General features: G+C 43.6%; 1 protein-coding gene across 8 annotated transcripts in view; it reads left to right on the plus strand.

Annotated features, from left to right (window-relative positions):
- CEP350 (centrosomal protein 350) overlaps nucleotides 1–19,557 on the plus strand; it is a 71,020-nt gene extending 51,463 nt beyond the window's left edge. For all 8 annotated transcript variants that reach the window (XM_041478910.1, XM_041478911.1, XM_041478908.1 and 5 more), the window contains 9 exons: nucleotides 570–714; nucleotides 3,278–3,438; nucleotides 4,034–4,173; nucleotides 5,003–5,085; nucleotides 5,727–7,774; nucleotides 8,061–8,462; nucleotides 8,550–8,696; nucleotides 9,811–9,933; nucleotides 15,496–19,557. In XM_041478910.1, coding sequence (XP_041334844.1) covers nucleotides 570–714; nucleotides 3,278–3,438; nucleotides 4,034–4,173; nucleotides 5,003–5,085; nucleotides 5,727–7,774; nucleotides 8,061–8,462; nucleotides 8,550–8,696; nucleotides 9,811–9,933; nucleotides 15,496–15,660 — 3,414 coding nt within the window. In that variant the 3' untranslated portion in view covers nucleotides 15,661–19,557. The remainder of the gene's footprint in view (nucleotides 1–569; nucleotides 715–3,277; nucleotides 3,439–4,033; nucleotides 4,174–5,002; nucleotides 5,086–5,726; nucleotides 7,775–8,060; nucleotides 8,463–8,549; nucleotides 8,697–9,810; nucleotides 9,934–15,495) is intronic.
- The last annotated feature ends 4,608 nt before the right edge of the window (nucleotides 19,558–24,165 follow it).

Genomic DNA, 24,165 nt, shown 5'->3' on the forward strand with positions numbered 1-24,165 from the left:
TTGCAAATACTTTTGTGGCAGATTTGCTGAGTAGATAATAATAAAATGTCTAATGTGTGCCAGAGATTATGTCCAATGTGTGTTAAAGGTTTGTAGGATAATATTGAAGCATTAAGCAGCATTTTAGAAGAAAGTTTGCTCTTTGAGTTTTTGCCTGACCTCAGAAAAATAGTGCTCTGTTGTTTCACTGATTCAGAATGTTGTCTTGCATCCTTTACATGAAGTGGTTAATTTTATTAGTTTATTTACTAGGAGTTCCTATTGCTGCAGATGACACAAATGTATTGAACACATGTGAGTCAGAGCCATGTCAGTTCACTTAGGTGGTAGTAGAGTAGTCTAAGCAGGTTTATTGAAATCCAGGCTCAAAGTAAGCAGGCAGCTGTTGCTGCTCTTGTTGTTATTGTTTTATTGTCTAGAAAATACTAAATTCTTCTTAAGATTGTTGTATAGGTACCACTGTTTGAGATGTCCTCTTGTCCTGCTGTTCTTTCCTTGTAAGTGGCTCCTGATGACAGTGATCTTTTACTTTCAAACTGCAATTACTTATTTATCCTTTTCTTTCCCAGTCTCCTCCCAAAAGCAGCGTATCTGTATCAAAGCAAGACTCCAGCAAAGGCAGCCACAGGACTGGAGGACAGCTACATTCACCTGTGAAGTCCCACCAGACATCTCACAACTGGTCTGATGAATCTTTATCTATGACACAGTCAGGTAAGTGTAATACCCACTTGGGTTTATATTGCTTTTTCAAAGCTTTTGCTTTTAACAAACTTAAAATGCAGACACAGATGTGGAGAGGCAGACAAATTCCTGGAAACAGCCAAGGTTGGGGTTGGTGGGTGTATTTTCCCATTATGTAATATGATCTCTTCAGCTGAAGATCTTCATTTGAGAAGGTTTATACTTTATAACCTCTTGTAGAAAGCAGTACAGGTTCTGCAAACACATGTGAAGAAGATAAGAGTCAATAGTTAAGGTGGTCCTAGGATTTAAAAATCCCTCTTTCTGCACCCAACTTCAGAAGCACAACAGCTCTGTTACGTGGCAGTATAGGGGAGAGACCTTTGGAGCTGCTCTGCCATGTGCAGAATCAATGGATGCTTCAGGACATAGGGGAGGAGGGTTTGGATTGTGTGCAGTAAAATAGGGCCTAAGGTGGCATTTTGAGCTATAAAATCTCCTGTATGGACTCGTGCCCTTTATCCAGTACCCAAGCTGCCTGCCTGTAAATGCTTAGGGGAGGAATACTGGAAGTGAAGTGGTTCAGAGCAGCCCTTTCCCTGCTGTGCTCTCAGTCATGTGGAGTGCAGGGATTCCTGAGCTCCATGCATTGGGGCACCATCATCCACTCTGTTTGCTTTGCCTGGGAAGCCTTTTTTGACTCTTTCCGTGCTTTTAGTCTCTAGAACATCTTGTTTTCCACAGTGCAATTGACAGAGCACTACACAATACTTGTTAGCAAGTGAGATAGCATTTTCCTTCTTGGGGTTTTTTATGGTAAGTCTTCAGTGGAAAAATAATTAGCAGGTTCTCTTGTGTGTATTAGCTGTTGTTTGTGATGGTTGGTAACTTACTCTGAGAAACACCTACACATTTGCACTGAGTAATCTATGTTGGGATTCTGTTTGGAGAGCAGTTTCCAACACAGTGAAGCTTTCAGCACCTTGATAAAGTTATTAAGCCTTAAAACAAAATATTGACAGTCTTTAATTTCAAATTCTAAAGAAAGGTATAAGAGGTGGGAAGCTGATCAGGATGGTGCTGGTTTCACAATAAATCATTCCATTGTAAAGAGACAAATGTTCTGGCCTGCTGACTAACAATGAAGTCATTGCCCTGTCAGTCTGATGCACACGTAGACAAGGTTGTCAAAGATGAAAGCATGTGCAGATCTTTCCCTTATGAGTTGATCAAGAAATGCTATAATTACATACTGGTCACTTACTGTCAGGGAGGAGCTGTTAATTACAGTGGCATCACAAAGTGCTCCTGATTAGCAAGTGAGATTCCATTCTTTTTATTTGGGTTTTGGGTTTTTAAAAATTCTTTAAATTATTAACAACAGTTGTTAATGCAAAAAGAATACAGTAGCTTGATTGTATTTACTGGCTGTTGCTAAGAATGGAATCCTTCATTATGGTGGTTTGCTATGTTCAGAAAGGAAATGAATTAGGGAAATGTCAGCTGCTCCTGCTAGCTGACCAAAGCATATTGATAACTGGCTTTCTAAACTACCAAGTAAAGTAATCAGCATTTATGAGCACCCAGAAAACACTACAGGTGATACTAAGCATTAGAAAAAAACAAACCAGCCAAAATCCTCCTCTTGGGAGCTGCAGCTATGGAAGAGGAAGGGGCAAATCAGCTCAGGGAGGAGCCCCAGTAAGGCTATGTCAGGTAGTACTTTGAAGAGTTTTTGACAGTTAATTGTGGTAGCAGTAATCTGGGACAAGGATCTTGTTTTGCCCTATGTTGGTATACATTTAAAGCAAGAAACAAGTGGACATGGTCAGGTGGGTAGAAAAAAACAAGTAATGAGAAACTGAGGCAGTCTGTCTGTAGAGTCTGAGAGACTAAGAGGAAATAAGGAAAGCTGTTACAGCGGAAATAAGAAAATCACCAGAGTTATTGGTAGAATTGGGTTACCATGCAGAGACTAGATCTGAGTATCTGGGGACAGTGACAATCTCTGCATTGTTCAAACTGACTTCCCTTCCAGCTGCTGGCCAGTCAGCTCTGTATTTTATAGATATATTTAGTCTAGGTGGCAGAAAATCTGCATGAGCCAGAAACTTATACTTGGTTTGAAGTACACTGTCCCAAGTGACATTCTCATCAATGAAGTGTACTGTGCAACTTGAAACTCTGTATTATAATTTTAAACCTATATTTCAGATATATTTTTGGTGTGCAGCTCCAAATTGTATTTTTAAATATAAAAAGTTAATTTCTGCAATACCAACATGACAAGCAGCTAATGTTGAAGAGCATAAATGTGTGGTTGGTGTGAATGAACTTGGTAACAAGTTATTGTATCAGAGCCTATCTCTTCTAAATTAAGCAAGATGCAACACCTTTTTATATCTTTCACACGTAGTAGTGAACCTGAAATCCCACCTTAAGAGTCTTGCTATGTTAAATAATACCTTGGCATTACATTCTTTGACATTTTTCTTGGACTGTATTTTGTAATTAGTGAATTGCTGTTTATTGCTTTGCTCAGAATTGTTTTGTGAGGTGCAAATTTGTAAAGAATAAAACTAAACTTTTTCAGAAACCACCTCTGATCAAAGTGACATCGAAGGACGCATCAGGGCCCTGAAGGATGAGCTACGGAAAAGGAAATCTGTGGTGTACCAGCTGAAAAAGGAGCAGAAAAAGAGACAAAAGGAGAGACTGAAGGCCCAGGAAGCCAGTTTGATCAAACAGCTGGAGGTTAGGAGCAGAAGAAAGAAGGGCAAAGTAACAGATTGTTAGCCTTAGATAGATCTTGGTAGTATGGACTTTGTTGGCAAAATATTGTATCAACAGCTGTGAAAGACAAATTGTTGTGATAGAAGTGTGACTATTACAGAGTCACAGAACAGTTTGGGTTGGAAAGGACCTTGAAAATCCTTTCATTCCAGCCCCCCTGCCATGAGCAGGGACACCTTCCACTAGACCAGGCTGCTCAAAGCCCCATCCAACCTGGCTGTTTAACCATTTCCAGTCATGAGCCAGAGCTTTGAGGCAAAAATGCCATTCCCTTTTAAAATGTGTGTCTGTAATGGCTTGCTGGCAGCATTCTGGGGGTTGTGTATGTTTATACACATTACTGTCCTAGCTGGGATTAAAGATCAGTGCTCATGTAATTTGGTTTTGGAAATAAAGTACTGAAATTTCTAGGATTGCAGCTGTAGATTTTGGAAAAGTTAAATAGATTGGTTGATAGAGAAAGTGGGTGTATTCTTTATTCACTCACTGTATTTTGATTGTTGAATTTTAGTTGTGGTTTAGTGTATTAACAGCTGGAATCGTTTTTCATGTGCAGTCATACGACGAGTTTATCAAGAAGACTGAAGCAGAGCTGAGCCAGGATCTGGAGGCATCACCAACAGCCAAACCTCAGATCAAAACTCCATCCTCAGCTGCTGCTGAAAAACCTAAGATCAAGGCACCACCACTCCATAGGTAGCTGGAATTTCTCCTTCTTTTTGAGATTATTTTGGAGCTGGTTGCTGTTTTAGCCAAAACCATGGATGTAAGGAAAGCTGCTAACTTCTGTGCCTTAAAGCACTGGACATTGGCAGTGTCCATTTGACCTATTTGCTGCTGTCACCAGACCCAAAACAGATAAGATTTACCATGTTTGTAATCTTAAGCACCTCACTGTTCTCCTGCCCAGCCTTTCAGGCTCTATTTTCAATTTTTAAAATAATAATAACTTTCTGTTGTGCAAGAATTCTGCCAGATACTGTGCATGGATTATTAGCCTTCAGGCTTTTTTCTTTTCCATTTTGGTAAGTCGTTATGTTCACTGCACTGTGTAAGGCAAACCATTCATCTTTGCAACTTAAATCTGGTTTAGATCTTAGGTTTTAAAGAGTAGAGAATTCACCTGATCTTCTGCACTTCCTACTGTATTTTTAAGCATTCATTTTTTCCAGCAGATGGTGCAATTTTAGTGCATTAAATTTTAAAAAATAACAGAAACCACCCAACTTTTTTCTCTCTCCCCCCCCCCCTTTTTTTTTTTCCTGGAAGGAGATAAAGTTTGATTAGTCTTTTTAAAAAATTAGTTTCCAGGACTCTCCAGACTCTCCTCTGTCCCCATTCCCATTTCCTAAGGCTGTAGTATGTTGACAAAGCAAACTGCTTATGTTATAATTATAATGCCACATTGGTGTGGTGTTACAATTATGCATGCCTGTATTTCCTTTTTTTATCTATTAAAAAAAACCAAGCAAACATCACCCACTGCTGTAACTGTAATTCATGCAATTTGATTTTTCCAATTTAGGCCTGAGACAGCTAAAAACTGGAAATCACTGACTGAGTCAGAGAGATCCAGAGCATCTTTGGAATCTGTTTCAGAACATGCAGGTAGGTAACTGGAAGAATCCATACTACAACTTAAGATCTTGAAGACTGACTGTTTTAAAATTCTTGAACCTTCTCCTTCTTGATTTACAATGAGGTTTTAAGAGAGGATGGAGACTCCATAAAATGATAGTGATGGAGCTGTATATTTTGCAGTTTTATTTATTGTATTTTTTGCAGGACTCTGCTTTTGCAGAATACCCTGTGTATTCAATATTTAGTTTACTCTTTCTGAGGTGTATATGAAACCATAATTAAGTGATAACCTTTTTACTTTCTTTTGTTTCTTGTTCCTTTACCACTTGAGTTCAGATACTTTTCACTGTTTTGCAGTTGATGATTATCTCATTATCTCCCGTTCTAATCTTCATTGTATTTGTGGCTTGCAAACAAATAACTGAGCCCTTACCTTGGGGTGCTGGTTAAAGGAACAGAAGTAGGAAGAAAGCTTTATAACCCTGGAACTGAATGGAAGTTGCTCATGTTCATAGGACAGCCAGAAGTATATGTTTCCAAGGCACCAGTTTGTATCTTCTTTTAATACAGAAACCTTGATATTAATTTAGTTGCCTTTGATTGCAGTTTGCAATAAAACAATATGGGTTATACAGTCTGCTGAAATTCACTTTTTATTTTCCTTCAAGATGCTGTGTCATCAAGAACTGAGAGATCTGTGTCTGTGCACTCCAAGAAGGTGGCTGTGACAGCTGTGCATGCAGGAGAACCTTCTGGAACACCTTCCTTGGCTTCAGTGTTACCAAAGAGTTCCAGAGCAGGATCTGGTGATTCCTCAGATAGCTCTTCAGCTCTTCTTAAAGATATGAAAGACATTAGCAGGAGTCTTGAATCAGTGAACAAAGTGGTAAATGCATCCAGTGCTGGTCCTATCATTAGCCATAAATCTGAGATTACAGAAGACCTGGAATACATAAAGTCAGAGGAATATGAGAATGGAGGTTCTGATGTCAAGCCTGTGGAGAGTTCTGATGTCTTGCTGACGTTAGATGAAGGACGGGAGAGTTCACTGGATCACTGCTCTGAAAACAAACTCTCTCAGAAGGAACTGTTAGATGTAGCTGTGGAAAGTCTTCATGATACAGAAGAAATCTTAGAACAGAGACAGTCAAATAAAGATGCTGTAAGTGGCCCAAGCGTAGAGGAGACTTCTCACAAACTCAGCAAATCTGCAGAGGAGAAAGGTGATCTGCTTTCTGAACAGCTCTTGAGTCAAAAAGAGCCATCATACCCTGAAGACTTTGAAGAATCTTCTTCCAGAAAACAAGCTTCAGCTGAAGAAACACTGCCTGGGGAGCGCTACAGAGATGACTTTGAGGGTTCCCTGCTGTCTGCTAATGGGAAGTCCCTGAGGGAGCAGTCCCAGCACCCCCAGTTCAGCCGGAGCAGATCCACCAGCCTGGGCAGCGATGGTGAAATCAGTGAGTGCCTCAGTGACAGGTCTCTCTCTGGCAGCATGCACTCAGAGAGACTGCTGGAACTTAAGTCCCCAACAGAACTTATGAAAAATGCTGAACGCAGAGATGTGGAGCAAGAACAGGCTCCAGCTTGTTCACCACTGTGGGCCTCGGCTTCAATCACAGAAGAAGCAGATAGTTTGTCCAATTTCAACATTGGAGACAGAGTACTTGTGAGTAAAGTCCAGCCTGGAACACTGCGGTTCAAAGGGCTTACTAAATTTGCCAAAGGGTTTTGGGCTGGTGTTGAGTTGGATAAACCTGAAGGGAACAACAATGGAACTTATGATGATATTAAATATTTTGATTGCAGAGAAAAGCATGGTATTTTTGCTCCTCCTCAGAAAATCTCTCACATTACAGAAAGTATCGATAGCCACTTAGACACAAAAAAGGATGATGAAGACTCATTCTTTGATGATAAACTGGAGAAACAACACAAAGCTGAGCAGAAAGATAGAGAAAGTTCCAAACCTGGCAAAGAAGCTGAAAGCCAGAGCAGAAATGCAACAGAGAACTACTCCCAGGATAAAGCTCCTGTGGACACAGCTGTTTCAGAAGCCTCAGCTGAGGAAAGGGTTGAAGAGGAGTTATCATCTAAAGCAAACAGCATAGAAGAGATTTCTGTAGCTGCTGGTTCATTTGCCCAAGAACAATCAGTGGTGGATTACCTGAAGGATGCTGTAAAAGAGGAAGCCAGCCACACTCCTCTCACTTCTAGTGTTGTGGATGAGATTTCCACTGTTCAGTTGGATGACATGTCAGATTTCCTTTCTGAAAAACTGGAGAGGCAGAAGACACTGGGAGAGGAATGTGCTGAAAAGTTAGATGATCTCTCTCCTGGTGTCATGGAGAAGTCTGCAACCCCACTGCTGGATTTGCTGACAAAAGAAAAGAACCAGTTAGAAGCACAGCTCAGCCTGCCTCTTAGAGAGGAAGAAAAGTCAAAAGACCAGCTGGAAAAGGTCAGTTTGCTGACAGACAGTCTACTAAGAGATTTTGTGAAAGACACAGTCAATCAGTTACAGCAAATAAAGAAGATCAAAAATGATAAAATCCAGCTCAGCAACCAGGAGCTCTGTGATGTGAAGGAGGAAGCCACTACTCCACCCCAGCAGGTGGAAAAGCAGATTCCAGACAGACTGAATAACTTCTTCCTAAGTTCTGATTTGGAAGATGACAGAGAAGAGCTTTCCTCTCCAGACATGTGTCCCAGACCGGTGAGTAGCAGACACCTTGCACTCATTTTAAGAGTTGATTCTGCCTTTGACTGGGGACGATTAAATCAGGAATGTGGTGTGGCACCAGTTTTTCTCCCAGTTTCTGTTGATGATGTGGAGATTATGTTCTGTATGTGTCTCATACACTTTTGTGTATTCCAGTGCATGGCTTGTTTTGGTAGCCATTTATTGCCAGCTACGTCAGTAAAGCATTTAAAAATGTGAGCTGAGGGACACAACGGTGTGACACCACTTTGACATTTACTCTGTGGCTCTTGATTCGCAGGAGAGTCCCGTGTTTGGTGCCAGTGGCCAGGAGGAGCTTGCCAAGAGACTGGCAGAGCTGGAGCTCAACCGGGAGTTCCTGAGTGTGCTGGGAGATGATCAAGACTGGTTTGATGAGGACTATGGCCTGAGTTCCCGTAAGCTGCAGCAGAAGCAAGCTGAGGAGCCAGCAGTGCTGCCCCTGGCAGAGCCACAGAAAGTGCCCACCAAGCCGAGCGAGGAGCCCCTGGCGGTCCCTCACACTGCGGTGGAGGTGGAAGGGATGGTGCATGCAGCAGCTGAGGAACTCTGGAAACTGAAAGAGCTGGGTCATGATCTTCAAAGCCTGAGCCTTAAAACAGATCTTAGTGGTACCCTCCAAGAGCAGGACACAGACACCATAAACAAGCAGGTTTATAGAAAGGTACAATCTTCAGGCATTTTGGTCTTGCCCTCTTAAAGTTTATCATGGACAAAAAAAGCCATAACCTTTACTTCTTCCTTTGTTCAGGTGGTATTTGATTTAACAAGAGAGATCTTTGGGGAAATCTTTGCTGAAGATCCTAATCTGAATCAGCCCATTTGGATGAAACCGTGTAGGATTGCATCTGCTTATTTTCGTCGAGTCAAAGATCCAAATGATCTGGATGAAATCAAGGTAGGATGAAATCTTTGTTGAGCAGGGAAGATAAGATGAAAAACACTGAACTGGCATTTACCTGACTGTTAGAAGATAATAAGAGGTGTATCCAGCAAGAGATGAGTTGAGAAAAGGAAGATTACCAACCTGAAAGAAAATTTGTCAGAATGGTCCTTTTCTACTCAACAGATTGGCCTCCCTGTCCTTATGACTGTTACTGGTTGTTTTTAAACCTCAGTCCTCTGTGCAGAACTGCCAGGATGACCTTGCTCTTATAAAATTATAAAATTGGTGTACTGACAGCCTGCTGCTGTAGCAGATTTCTGTATGGCTGAATTGGAATGGATCCAACGGTAGGGTTGGGCCAAATGGGATGAGCTAGATTTTTCACTCAGACACACACACACCCCTATACCAGCCTCTCTGAGGACAGCAGGAGTTGCCCAGAGGATCCCAAAATTTGACTAGTGAGGATCTTGTCATATTTGACAAGCCAGAGGGAGGCCTCCATGTTATTGGTGGTAGTGCTCAAGGAACAACAAAATCACAGAGCCTGGAGGACAAATGAGAGCCTGACTGGATCTAGGTTAAATTTGCAGGGCTGGACATTGGGAAAAAACCTGTCTCCCTTAAAGCCCTCCACAAAGAACCTTCCATATGGCTCATCAGGACACAAATGAAAACTTTCCTCTGCACTGTTTCTTCTGAAATTGAGGGAGTTGACTAAATTTTGATTAACCTGCTGAAGATACAGCGTGTTAACTGTCCAGGAAAGCAAAGAAAATAAAGAAATAGTGTCTAAATCACTCTGTTAGTTGAGAAGACTTCCAAAAGCATGTCCCTGGGGACAGCAGGGACACAGGACAAGGACACCAAATTCCCACCCTGCTTTTCTTTAATATTTTCCCATAAAATAAATTGTCAGAATCCTCCTTGTGTAGCATTGAAAGTGTCTGTTCTCAAGGTTGAAACAGCAGTGGGTGTCTTGTTTTCCCCCCCATTTCTGGGTTTAATAATTGTCCTGCCAAGCTGATGTGAATTCTATAGTGTGACTTTTTTGTGGGAGCTGCTTTGTGCATACCTTCAATTTCTTAGCTCAAGTGTAATAAATCTCACCTTTACTGTTCTGTAGAACTTCATTGCAGCTGAAGTACTGAAGTTGTTCAGCCTGAGGAAGGAGCCTAACCACAAAACAGACTGGCAGAAGATGATGAAATTTGGGCGGAAGAAACGAGACCGGGTGGATCACATACTGGTAAGTGGATGAAAACAATCTTGTCAGATACTGTCCCACCAGACTGAAGTGTGGCATATGAATGTATTTTCAGTATTCAGTCATGCTGAATACAAAAATGCAAAGTGTACATGAGGTGTCAGAAGTCCAGTGCCAGTGAGGGAAGGTGACTTGAGTTAATTCTGCCTACTCATTTGACTGCAGTATAAATTCACTCACTCCCAAAAAGTTTAAAGCATGAATTTCCAGAAGGAAACAATTAAATATTTGACTGAGAGTAAACTCTTTCTTTGAGATGGGAATATGTTTTTCCTCTTACTTTAATATGAAATGTTTTTATTTTGAAGTAATATTATTTAATTTGAGACAGTGATATGGAGAATGTAATTAAACTAATGAATGCAACTGCCAGTGGGGTAGGTGCAGTTTAAAACTGCCCACGATGGAGCATGTCTGGCTGTGTACAGTTTTTGAAAGTTATTTCATTGTCTTGTATTGCCATGTTAACATCTTTATTGGCTATAATGATAGTGAAGGTTCTGCTTGGGAATATGAGTCGTCATTAACACTGCTTCACTTAATTACACCTGGAATTGATTCCACACAACAAGCACATACGAGTAATTTGGAGTTGTGGGTCGTGTGGTCTTTTAATTGCCCATCACTGGAGGGTTTCCAACACAGGGGTTTAATTGTATGTAAATAGAATTTCTATTTATAGATCCAAATACATCCTTATACACTTGATTCTGGGATCTAGGTGTTGTTAAAGCATGCACAAAAAAGTTCTGTGTTTAGATCTCCAGGGGAACTAATATTGCAGCTATTATGCATGTGTACCAACTTACTAATTTTTTTGCAACATAGCCAGAAAGAAAGATTCCTGACTGGAAACATTTGTTCTAGTTGAAGGCATCCAGAATGCTTCAGGTGATGTTTGAAGTCAACCTTAAAATGAAAACATCCCTTCACAGTTTTCTGCTGAGACAGCTGTGTATTTTAGTGATATTGAGAACTGTCCAGTTCTGTCTGACCCAGGAGCTGGGCATGACTTTCACTTTTTTTGTAGGCACAGAAACAAGTGCCAGGCTGTTTGATTGAACTTACTCTCTCCCTGATTATGCCTGGATACACTGTTCTGGGTTTATCATATTAAACTCAATTCCCAGTGGAATGTTCATCCCTGTGGGAAGGGGCACAGCAGGAGAAGCAGCACTGGTGATCTCTGTGACACTGGGACCTGTAGGTTGGCCATCACACCTCCTGGGAACAAAAGGGAGAGCAGGATGGATTAATCCTTTGCCTCCTTGCTCTGCCTTGAGCTTTGCAGCTTCCTCCAATCACTGCACTTCTAGTTGCATTTTCACTTTGGTCTGTGCTTTCCCAGCATTGACACCAACGTGGTGAGTCATGTTTTAGTGCCAGTGACAAAAGAGCATCTTCCTCTTCTCCTTTTTGCAGCATTCTTTTCGTCTTCAATCAGGCATCTCTGTCCTCAGAAAAGAATTTATATTGGGATTCTTCAGGGATCCCTCTGATATGCTGGATATTTGCTCCAGTTACTAACATTTACAGCAAATCTTGACTTACAATAAACAAGTACAGGAGTTTACATTTATGAAAAGCTACTTTGTTTAAAATCAAGTTAAAGGAATGTCTAAGTATTTGTGTTCTTCCCCTTTTGTCCGTTCATGTTGTTCCTTTATCACGTGTGTGCTGTCTGTGCTTTGTGGAGAATGTCAGATGTACATTTCAGTACATCAGGGCTGCCAGCATCTTTCAAAACCTGTTTTTAAACTACAGCAAGAACCCTCATATCTCATTATTTAAGTTCAGGTGCTGACAATAGGTTGTTTCCAGTCCTTTTTTTTTTTCCACTTGGGTCTTCAGCCAAAACTCCCTGTGCTGATCTGTTTGCATGGGGCTAGAACAAACTCTGCCACTGCTTTCCCTGCCAGCCCCCCTCTCTTTTGTGTGGAGCTTGAGAAAGCAGAGCTCACATGATAGTGCCAAACCTGTGTGTTTGGTTTTCACACCTGAGGAGCCTGCCAGCAGAGTGCTGGAAAGTGCTTGATCTTCTGACCTGTTGATTTAACAGCCAAAATGTTACTCTCTGTACAGAAATGTTACTCTCCTGCAGCAAAGCAGGGCTGTTCTTACCAAGCTGGCTGAATTGGAAAGCTGGAGGTGCCACTGCTGCAGCACCCCAGATCTAAACCCAAGGGGAGTGCACAGTAAGAAGAGAGTGAAAGGCTGTTTGTATGCTGTGTCTTAAGGTTTCCAGGCACTCTGAGAGCAAAGGGCTGTGAGAATGCACCTGCCTGCCTTCCTCCTGCTGGCCTCCATCCAAAACACTAATTTATATCTGGATGCTTATTCTTTTCAGTTTCCCAAATAGTCTACTGACTCCTTAAATGTACTTTATTTTAGAGATATTCTTGGTTTTGAGCAGGAATCTCGAGAAATCAAAATATGCTAAGTCACTCTCTAAATTTCCTTCTGATTATATTACTTTATGTGGGGTTTTTTTGGGTGCTGTGACATTTAGTAGAGGGCCAGCAGGATCATGTGACCATGTTATCTCTTAGTTTTTCTTTTGTGTGCATGCCCCCCTTCTTTAATTTTTTTTTTAAATAAAAAGTGTGCATACAAAAAAAAGGCACAGAGAAAAAAATACCACACAGCCTTCTGCATTTCATCACTCTTTATGTTTTCATGTAGATGGAATTTATTAAAACTGTAGTTTTCATGACTTTACACAAATGCAGTTTCTTTCTGGTATAGAGATTTTGCTTCCTGGTCTCAAATATGTGAAGTTTTACTTTTGTCATGAGAAAGTGCAAAACCCATTTCCATGCAAGCCATGATAGTTGTCAAATATTAAAGAAACTGTCTCAATTACTTAGGAGCAGTTTGTGATAACAGAACAAATGGATCAAACCTTTCCCAGACAAAGGAGTCACAACTGCCTTGGCTCAGATGGTGCAGCCAGGGCTGCAGAGCAGTTTCCACACGTGTTCTGAACACACTATAAACAGGACTTGCCTGCAGCTGCAGATTGCACGTTCTTGCAGTTTTCCAAAAGTATGCTCGAGGAATTCCTCCTAATGCCAAAGGAAATGGTGCCTCTGAGAGAAGGAACTCTGCCTCTGAGAGAGGTGGGAATGATACAGGCAAGAGACAATTAATCATTGGTACTGTTTTTCTTTCTGGTGCTGTTAAACATCCAGCCTTTCTCTGCCTGGATCAAGTACCTTCTCCTCTGTCGTTAACTTTTACTTCTTTATCCCATGTATCTCTTTTCACTGCTTGAGCACAGTAACGAAATTGTCTCATCACACAGTTGTCAGGGAGACAGAATAAACATCACCTTAGCGTGGATCTGGACATTGGGGTTTGTTCAAGGCCTGTAAGATCAGAGCTTTTAACCTGCTTGATTATTTTACTCACTAGCTTCCCCCACCCCCAGTGTTACCTTCACTAAGTCTTGACTTCACTTTTCAGCAGTGGAGTGGCTGCTGGCCTGGGAGGGCCAGGCAGAAAATCCCATCAGTCACTGTGTCATGCAGCTGCACCAGGGTACCAGCCTTGGATGTCATCAGTCAAGGTCCCTGATGACCTTGGCATTTGTCTTCACCCACCTCCTTCAGGATCTTCCCCCATTTCCAGGATCTTTCCTGCAGCAGCCGTCTGCACCCTCTCCCTTTGAGCCCCCTGTTGTTTTTTCTGAAATCACTTCTGCTTTTAGGGAAGCCTTTTTCAGCATCACCTCTTCTTTTCACGACCCCTGTCTCTTTCTTTTCCTCATATAAATAGTCTATGAAGCAGACACATAACACATGATCAGTATGCAAATTGCTGTGTCTGTCTTATGCCTCTTTTCTGATGGGAGGACTTGGGACATGCTGCTGTTCACTTTACTACAATTTACAACCAGCACATACAGGTTGCAGGCAGCACATTTCTGTGTGAGAGTTCAGGAGTCTCTTTCAGACATTCACCTCCACACAAATCCACACCAAATTATCTATCACTTGTTAGCCTTCCATTTAAATTATCTTTCACCTACAGCACTCCTTCAAAGTTTGATTGCAAATAATGTTGCTTTTTCCTTATTAGTAACAAGCCTAATGAAGCCATTAATGCCTCATCCTTGACAGCTGTGTGGGAAAGAGGCACTTGCTGTGGTAGCACAGATTTGTGAGCGGGCAGTGTGACTCTTCCAGAGCTGTTTGCAGCATGAGATCCCTGCCCCTCTCCCCAAGCTCTCTTAAGAGAGGGAGAAAGGAGCTGTCAGCCTGAAGCCCCGTGTCTAACCAGGCTGCAAACCCTGCAGCAGTGCCAGTTCCCAGGGGTTCCCATAGCAGGCTTTTCTTGGGCTTCACACTCTGCTGGGGTTATTGAATCAGCATTGTGCCACAGCAGCTGTCAGCTTCAAAACAGACCAGTTTCTGGGAGGTTTAGCTTCAGGCAAAAGGAAGAGAGCGTCTTGGGGCTGTAGTTCATGTTCTGTCTCAGAAAACAACACTATTACATACTGATCCTGGGTTAGTGGGTTTTTCAGTATGTTTAACCTTAGTTTGGCAATGTGTGGGGTCTGCCCCACTTGTACACTGTAAATGTATTTTGAGGTCAGAGTGTAAGATTTATGGGCAAAGGAGGTTTCTGCTGAAGCTGAGCCGAGACAGAGCTTTTAACAAGTTTTTGTTGTCATTTTAAATACAAGTGATGTTGGCATTCATTCCTTCTTTTCTAAAATGTTTGAGCTGTGTTAAGGTTTGTCTGTAATACTGAAATGGTCAGTAAGACAAATTTTTAATAAGTTTAATTGAAGACATCCAGTTTGGAGAGACTCTCAATAAGACTTGATTTGCTGAATGAAATTACATATTTCATTCTGATACTAAACCACCTATTTGTCAGTGAGCAGTAAAAGGGGATTTTCTTTGTCAACAGTTCAGTAACAGAAGGAAATACGTACTCTTTGAATGTACTGGTGCAAAATAAAACCAGTAGTAATGCTGTCAAATCCAGTGAAGCATGGAATATTCTGTGCAGATGAGTTGTAACACATGCAAGCATTTTGTCTTCCTATGCAGAAGCATTGGAAGTTAGTTGTTTCCCTAAAGTTTTCTTATTACATTATAAACTTAACTGCAGTGAAATCTTTTCTTTTTCCCCTTGCCCTGTTCAAGGCCTTTCCATTACTTCTTACCAGTTTAAGCCACAAGGAATCAGCTTCTTGCAAAAACATAATTAGGGACTAATTAATTATTAAAGCTTCTGCTGTTGGTCAAGACTATCCCATTAGCTGAGTCCTTTCAAGTGAAAAACTTGTGCAGGAATATGAAAGCCTTTAAAATGGATGATGCTACAGTGAAAAGTAGAAAACATTCATACAGTGAAATAGTCTGGTTCAAACAGATCTGTTTTGCTATTCCAGGCGTTTCCTGTAATCTCTTACAAAGACGGATATGTTGTTGACAGACAGACTCTGCTTTGGACTCTTTCTGGAACTTTGCAGGCAATATTATTTTAAAGCAACAGAATTGTAATGTTTCTATTGCTTTTCTCCCCTCCAAGGTGCAGGAACTCCACGAGGAAGAAGCACAGTGGGTGAACTACGACGAGGATGAGCTGTGTGTCAAGATGCAGTTGGCAGATGGGATCTTCGAGGCCTTAATCAGAGACACTCTTGATGTACTGAACCAGATAAACGAGAAACAGCGGAGGCTGCTGCTTGTCTGACAGTGCTGAAGTGAGCTCAGAGCTGCCAACCACGGAGTCACAGGCCTCTCTGACTCCTGACCTGCTCTCCTCCCTGCACGTGCTGCGGCTGGACTTCCATGCATGGGGCTCCCAGGCAGTTCAGATGGGATGAAAAGAACCTGAACTGGCTGTCAAGACCTCGCACCAGATTTATTGTTTGGAACAAGCTGATCCCTCACTTGAGGTTGCTTTGAGGAGTGCTCAAGACTGTTGGTGTGCCAATGCAGTTATGTCACGTAACTGTCAGCAGCTGCCCGGGGCCCCAGCTTGGGGCTTTGACATGTTTGGCTTGTTCCCTGAAAGGGTTGGGTTAAGTTGGGGTAGTGGCTTTTTGCTGGAATGGTGGTCAGCCATCAGTACTCAAATTGTCTTTAGAAATGTGAGTAATTTGGAGAAGCAACAGTTTGGTCAGGTTTTGGTCATAAACAGAGACTTACCATACTGAACAGTGTTACAATCGTAACACGTCTTCTCCTGCAGTCCTAACAATGTGCATCAGTTCCTTCTGCTTCAGAGCCTATTTAATTCACTTCTCCATGAAGCTGGTTTTCATCTTTCTTCTGTGATGTACTGAGCATGGTGCCAGTCCAGTCCAGGGAAATTAGATCATGTTTCTTCCTGCCTACAAGTAAAGAATTCTTGCTGCTTTGCTCTGAGGCAGAGCAAGATGAAGCCTGCCTAATGTCAAGCGTGAAAGATGAACCCGTGGATGACTTTCCTCCTACCGTGTAGCACTTCTCTTCCTGGAGCACCAGCTGCTCCCAGATAATGGATACTCAGGATTTTCTCAGGCACGAGACATGCAGGAGTGGAAAACATTTCCTCACAAAAATTTGGCCTTCAATCCCTCAGCTTTCTCCCTTACTGTCACCTAATGAAATTGGAGAAGCTGTTACTTGAACAATTTAGAGAACAGAGTGTATTCACCAAAGAAAGCGGTGTCTGGTGCTTGACTGGTCTGCATGTTTTGTGCTTGTGGGTTTTTTATTTATTTTCAGATAATTTATTAAGTGGATTACAGGAGAGTGTCCTGTGCAGTTGGCTGCACTGTCTTGTGTTTTGAGACAGAAAAACTTGAGAGAGCATCTGGTTTGGAAACTTCCAGAGCCCCATATTCTTCGCATAAAACCTCCAGCTTCATGAGGCAGATACGAGGGGGTGAAGGTAGGAACAACCAAACCTCAGTGACCAAGGGTGGGACGCAAAGACAGGTCTAGGAGTGGAGCTTGGAAACCGAACTGAACTTGGTTCAGAGACAATGGAGAGCTGAGGGGGCTGAGCTGAAAAATTGTTTGAAAATTCCCATCTCTTTCTATTCCCTTCCTTTCCCAGAACTTCTGCACCATATTATGTGGTTGATTTTGGTTGATTTGGCTGGATTTATCTGCAGTGTCGTTCTGCTGAGTGCTGGTTCCTGACCTGTTCTTGTGTTTTTCTTGGAGGAACATGGAAAATCTGGGGTCAAACGTTGATGCCTTAATAGTGGATGTCTCTGTTTGCTAACCTGGGACAAGACCCAGAGGAAAGTCAGATTCTCCAGGCACTGGAGTATAGAGAGACACTTTGAAGCCCTCAGAGGTGCCCCAAAGATGCTGCAGCCCACAACAGGCATGGCAGGGGGCATCTCAACTGTTTCATTCATCTGCTTGGTTCTTGGGCTTCCTGCTGGGCATACCTCTTCTACTGCTCCAGTTTGGTTTCTCTTTTCCACCTTTTTTTTTTTTTTGGTTGGGTTGTTTATTGTTTGGGATTTTTTGAAAGCTATCATTGGAATATTTGCATTTTGCACAATGACACACAGCTGGTAATTCTTCAGGGACAGCACTGGGAAATGTTGGATTTGCCAGAGGTCCATACAGATTCTCAGATGTAGTGTTGCCAGCACCTCACTTATGAGTTAGTGGTGAGCCATATCCATGGGAGCTCTGTGAGTGGAAGAACAAGGAGGAGGTAATGGTGGATAGGGACACCTCCAGTGGGCATACACATCTGTCCCTCAGTAGTGGTCCTTTTGGCTGGCTGGAAGTCAAATGGTCTTGGTGGAGCATTGTTCAGCTTTTTTTCCTCAAGTGATTCATTTGTTCATGTAAAATGTCATGATGCTGAACCAGGAAACCCTTGGATGTTTAAGACAGAAGCAAACTAAAGCTGCTAGATTTAACCAGCATGGTGTCACTGATTGGGTCACCACCTCAGATTCCCTTTCCTGGGTGTATCTCTTTCAATAGCAAGGATTGCTATTTTTATAGGTAGCAATTACGTAAAGAGGACGGAAACCTGCAGAGTTGGTATGTACCTGGAGCATCAGGTCAGGTTCTGTTCTGTAGATTCTGTGGCCAATGTTGAGGAGGTTGTCCTGCATCCCCAGGGCTTTTTGCTGTTCTGAGGGGCTCGTGGGGTGTTTCTGGTCTGTCCAGCAGGAGTGGGGAGGTTGTGCAGTCAGGCCTGACAGGGCATGGGGGCCTTTTGGAGATCAAGTGCCTGTTGTCTTTTGGCTGTAGTACCCTCCACAGAAGCACTAACTGTTTTTAAGAGGTGTTTGGACAGAAGGAAGCTGTGTCTAAGTAATGGCTTTGTTCCTTTGACATCACTGATTTATTTTTGGTAGCAATCCTTGCTAGGAGCAACCCTAAAATGACTTGAACGTACGTGAATTACCTTCTCAATACCTCACGTGTGTTGAGTTGCTTTGAGTTGAGTGTATGTTCAAAACCTCAAGTGGGTTGAGTACTTGTGGACTGATGATTACTGCGATGAAGCAAGGGTCAGGCTGGGTCAGGCTGCTAGTGAGGAGATATGGGGAAGCCTGGGGTCCCACAAACAGGCTGAATTCTCTGCTTCTCTCCCCAACCTGCCTTTGTAAGAGCAAGATATTTCTGCATCCTGGTTATCTCGGTGCAACCACATAAGATTCAAGGCTGGGACATTTTGCTGAGACCCCTGAGTTGTTTGGGGCAGCAGCTGTCATCACTGGGGACATGCTGCTCCATCTTTGGAAGGATCTCAGAGCCAGGTGGGAAAGCCCAGGCTTGTGGGAACACGGAGTGCACGTACCTCTGTAACAGCAGGATGCTCTGTGAGCCGAGCCCTGGAATATCAGTACTTCTGCCTTTCAGAGAAGGCTTGTTGCTCACAAGGTGGAATGAGGGATTGAAAAATCCCATCTTGTTCCTTTTCCTTTCTTGAAAAAGTGGCCTTAGCTTTTTGCAATACTTGAATAAGTGTGTACCTGCAGAAGTAGCACAGTGACAGAGACCTTTTAAGTGACTATTCTGCGAGGAACTGTGTGCAGTTCCAACTTTCATATCTCTTTGCTACCTTAAGAATATTAGGAAAACAAAGTACTTTTCAGCAGACAAGCAGTTGAATCTTACAAGGTATTTAGTGCATCTGAAGTGTTTACAAACCAACTAAAATGGAGAAAAACAACCTATTGAACTTATTTGTAATTTAAGTGTTAAATGCGAAATTATATACAGATGAAAAAGGAATACTGTAATTAACCTGGATTTACTAGGGGTTTTTTTTCCTTGATTTTGCAGAGCCTTTTGATACACATTTGCAAAGCCGCCTTTTGGGAGGCTCAGTCTCCCCATGTACTGTGTTGTGGAGATGCTGAAAAGAAACCCATTTACTGTGTATGTGTAAATAACCTGGTAACTTGGGGTTTGGGCCAGTTTCAGCTCATGTTCACATCCACAGCAGCTTTGCACAGTAGACAGATCCAAGGATGTGGAGGGGTTGGGGAGGTTTTTTTGTAATTAAGAACTGTAAAATAACCAGGATGGTCCCTGTGTACACCAGTGTAAATATCTTTGGTAACTGAAATGTACTTTAAGAGAACAAATTCTGTAAATAAACTGATTTATAAATTAATCTTGTTTCCTGGATTTTATAAAATGGAGCTTTCTAATTACCCAAGCAGTTGCTAATTCTGACGGTGTCCTGGAGATTTGTCCCTTGAACGTTCCCCTTTCTGTCTGATGCTGTACTTGTGATGCCAATCAGTCTACAAAATCCCATTAGAGTTGCCTTAATTATAATCATAACTTTATGAGAATTTCCTTATTGTTAAAGCTGACTGTTGATAACACCAGAAAATAGCATTGAGCAATCATTGCAGCAGTTCACTGTGTGGGAGAAAAACGACTCCTTGCACATATTTATTTAAAATATGTTTTAAAAGCTCATGGCTTAAAACATTCTTATGTTAAGCAACAGTTTTGGAATTAAATTCTTCAGAACCTCAGTCTTGTTTTGTATTCCTAAATTGCTACAGCTCTGTGGAGCTGCTGTTAGCAGCACCAATCCCTTCCTCACCAAGAGACAAATATTGCTCCCTGGAAACTTTATGTGTTGGTGAACTTTTCTAAATCCTTGCTGTTTTCTTTCCAGGACAGGAAAAGATCCAAGTCACTTTAACACATGAAAGGTCTTGGAGCTCTGTAATACGACAGCCAAGCACTTGCAGTGCCAAACCACAGGTGTGGGCACGTGGTGATGGAGTGGCAGCGTGAAGGTGTGAGCCAGGGAGCACAGGTGTTTATTGAGCCTCCTCAGTGCCTGTGGCCACCCCTCTTTTGGTGCCTTTTATTACTAATGTACAGCCCAGCAGAAAAGGCTTTGCTTTCCATTTACTGCAGACCCTGTACAACACCCAGCACTGGTCTTTCCAGCTTGGAGGACACTGTGTGATTGTCAGCTCCTCACCTGCCTGGGAGGGCTGTTTGCATTAAATGGGGGGAACCTGTATGAGCTAAACCGTTGCAGTTATTTGTTCTTTGCTTTTCCTTAGCAGAGCTACCTCACCCTGGAGGGGGATTTGCTGCATTCAGGCTTCTGTTATGGAAGAAGCTTTGCTGCAGTCCGGGTGTGCCGTAGGGCTCATCCTCAGTGGAGCGTGCTGGGGACACCATCACAGCCCTCACACAGGAGGATGTCACAGCCCTCAGACAGACAGGAGGATGTCACAGCCCTCAGACAGACAGGAGGATGTCACAGCCCTCAGACAGACAGGAGGATGTCACAGCCCTCAGACACACAGGAGGATGTCACAGCCCTCAGACAGGAGGATATCACAGCCCTCAGACAGACAGAAGGACATCACAGCCCTCTGAGCTCAGCAGCTGAACTGGCCAAACGCAGTGGTGGGTCCTTGGACGTCCAAAGGGCTGAGGCCAAGTGGTGCTGCAGCCTCTGTGTCCTCATTAGTGAGCAGCAGAAGAGTATCCGTGCCATGCCTTTCCTTGCCCTGCAATGATTTTACTCCACAAGTCCTGTTTTTTTGGACAATTATCTACTTGCATCCATCCCTGGAAGGGGCTCAGAGTGCATTTCATGTTGGAAAAAAAACAACCTGATCTATGCTTCTCTGGCTGAATAAGAGGCTTCCTTTAAAAACGGCTCAAGCTGTGGGAGTGCTGCCAAGGTGCTCCGGTGGGTGACGCAGCAAACTGCTGCATTGCTCCTGCTGTCCTTGCCCAGGATGCCCAGCAATCAGTGTGATGAAGGCTCTCATTTCCTCATTTGCAAGTCTACGTTGCTTCACTTTGTCACTGACTTTCTACCCGTGGTGTTTGTGCAACTCCTCCCAGAACCTTTGGAGCATGGTTACCTTCAACAGCTGTTTCACGTGTGGACCTGGTGAAACTCCTGGGTTGGGCAATGGCCAGCAGCCACCTTCCTGATGGCACTCTGGATTGAGTGGGACTGTTTGGTGCCTCCCTTCCCAGGTACAGCCCACTCCCAGGTGCCTCCCTGGGGATGTGGTGCCAGCTGCAGCCATCCCACGTGCTAAAATGCCTGGCAGAGCACTGGAGCGCTTGAAATGTTGACTCTGCTCCAGACGTGCTGTGCCCTGCCTAGCACAAGGGCTTCTGCAATGTCCAGGCTCTCATTAACACAGCCCTGAGAAGAAAAGCAGTTGGTGGGGACCTGCTGAACACCAGCAGCTCTTCAGAGTGCAGGAAGGAGAGGAGGGGGGCTGCCCAGCTGCTGGCACCCAGCCCAGAGCATGGGCCATTGCCTGGCAGGAATGCAGATGAGATGTAATGGAGTTTGAAAGTGTAGGACACTCTCTGGGATGCCAGTCCTGTGGGGGAGGGAAAGGCACCCTGTGAGACCTGGAAACTGGAGCAAACAAAACCCCTAGCACCAGCTCTGTACCTTCCTGCCTCCTCCTGAATAAGGTCCTGCAGAAATTTAAGGAGGAGGAGGAAAATAGAGTAGCTCTGTTCAGGAGGGTGATGGTTGTGCAGGTTCAGGGGTTTAGAGGAGACTCCTGGAGTGCAGATCCCTTCTTTTGCCTGCCAAGAGTGCTGATGGCCTGGAGCAGGTGGTTAGTTCCTGCTCTGAATGTTTCTCTTGGCCCCAGTTTTCCAGCCCCTTGCTCCACCTGTACAAGACCTGCTGTGTCCCTTGGGCTGTGTTCCCTCCCTGATGTGGGTTTCCAGTGGCTTCCTCTTGCATGAAGTCTAGACTAACTCAAACTCAGATTTTGTCTGAGAATTTGGTGGAGGTGGAAGTAACACCACTTCTGGGGGGTGCCACAGCTACGATTTGATTTTATTCCAGCAAAATAAAGGAGGCTGCAAGGGGATCCCACTGCTCACGTGGCTTGGCTTGGGGAGCTCAGCAAGGAGCCTGGTCCAGTGTCTGTGTCTGGCTGTGTTGCTGCAAGGACTGATGGAGCCAGCACTGCCCAGTGAACCTGTGATTGGGCACAGCAGTCCTTGGAAGGTGAGACCTTGCTTACGTTGCAGGACTGCTGTCAGAACAAGAGAGGAGTGCTCCGTTGTCATCCCTGTGGTATTCTCAGTTTCATGCGCTGCAATTAAACCACCTGCCAAATAATGATGTGGCAAATCTGGGCGGTGTGGCCTCCTCCAATCTGCTCCTTAAAGTTGGGAACATGAGCTGGACTGGAAAACATCTGCTCTGTGCAGCCTGGGTCATGGTAATCATTTATGACTGTTAGTAGATCTGAAATTTGCAGGTAAAATGTTTCCTACCCAGACATACCAATGACAGTGCCAGTTCCTGCTGGTCTCCCTGGGTTCTGCTGAAAGGGGCAAGGGCAGCATAGCTGCTGTCCTTTGGAGCAGGGATGAATCAGCAGAGGGTGAATAGCAGGAGGCTGGTACTGCTGTATTCTCTCTGCAGATGCAAACTATGTGAACACATTCATCATATCCTGAGAATGCACCCCAGATTTGCTTTTGTGCCTCTTATTATTACAGGCTGGTTGGGCTTGAAAGGTAGAAAGCAACAATTTCCAACCAAGCCTGTCTCGTGGAGTCAGCAGTTCCCAGCTGCCAGTGGGGCTTTGAGGGGCCATCCTGGTCTTCACAGGTGTCAGCCTGGCAGAGCCAGTGCAGAGTGTGGGAAGCAGTCGGGATTCACATCCCCTCCAGGTGTTTGTGGCACAGGTGCTGCCAAAGGTCTTGTCTGAAGCCATATCTCAGTGGAGGTGTGACTTGTGCCACCAAGGAAAAAGTGCCACCTGGATTGGAATGTCCAATCCAGGAGGTGGAGGGTGGCACATGGGAGGTGGCAGGTGGCACAATTTCCCTCACTCTCTGAGGGAATTCAGGCTTTTTATTCACAGAAGGACCACGCTTTAAGCAGTGCAGTGCTGCAGATCAAAGAGGACTTCCTTGAGTTCATCATCTTGTGAAGTCTAGAGAAAGGAAAACTGCTGAGCTTCTTCCAAGGTGCTTGCAGGGATGTTGGATGCAAACCTCTCTGAGCAGGCTCCGAAATGCCAGTGACGGGGTTGCCGTGATTGTATCATGAGTCTTGCATTGGTTGCGTGTTTTCCTTGGAGTCAGTTCCTGGAATCACACAATTAGGTAGGAACGTCTTCTATAATTTTCAAGGAAGAAAGTCCATTTCAGGATCTCCCTGTGGCTCTGAACCTTCACAACTAAAGGGCAATGAGGAGGTCCTGGGTCTGCTCGCCTGGCCACTTGGAACATTTCATAGACAGATTCATGCTTTTAAAAATGGACAATAAAAGCCTTTCTCCATTTTCTGAAATGTAGTCTTTTCCATCACTTCAAGGACTGAACACGTAAAATCCAACCTCTTTCCTTGATTCCTCTCTAACCCAGCACAGAGGTGATCTGAGTAGCTTTGTGTCTGAAAATGATCCATTTTAGGTGCACGAAACAAGTTCTGCAGGGCTTAAATTATTTTGGTGAGATTGTGGCTGCCTTCTGAGGTTCTCAGCCTGTTGATGTTGCCCACGCCTCACTGACTTCAAGGAGATTCCTGCTGGGTGTTAGTCTGGGAAAGGAGATTTCAGAGCTTAATGAACTAAAGCCACTGCTCAGCTGCTGCACAGAGATTGTGCAGCACAGGAATCTCTGTGGTCATCCCATGGTCTTGCTACAGAATGAAGCACAACTCTCCCCAAAGTTAAGGATGCTGAGGTAGGCACTGAAGGCTTTGCTGGGAGAACCAAGCAGGTTCCTAAATGTGCAG

The sequence above is a fragment of the Pyrgilauda ruficollis genome, unplaced genomic scaffold, assembly GCF_017590135.1.
Source record: "Pyrgilauda ruficollis isolate IOZ18807 unplaced genomic scaffold, ASM1759013v1 scaffold47, whole genome shotgun sequence".
NCBI classification, from domain to species: Eukaryota; Metazoa; Chordata; class Aves; order Passeriformes; family Passeridae; genus Pyrgilauda; species Pyrgilauda ruficollis.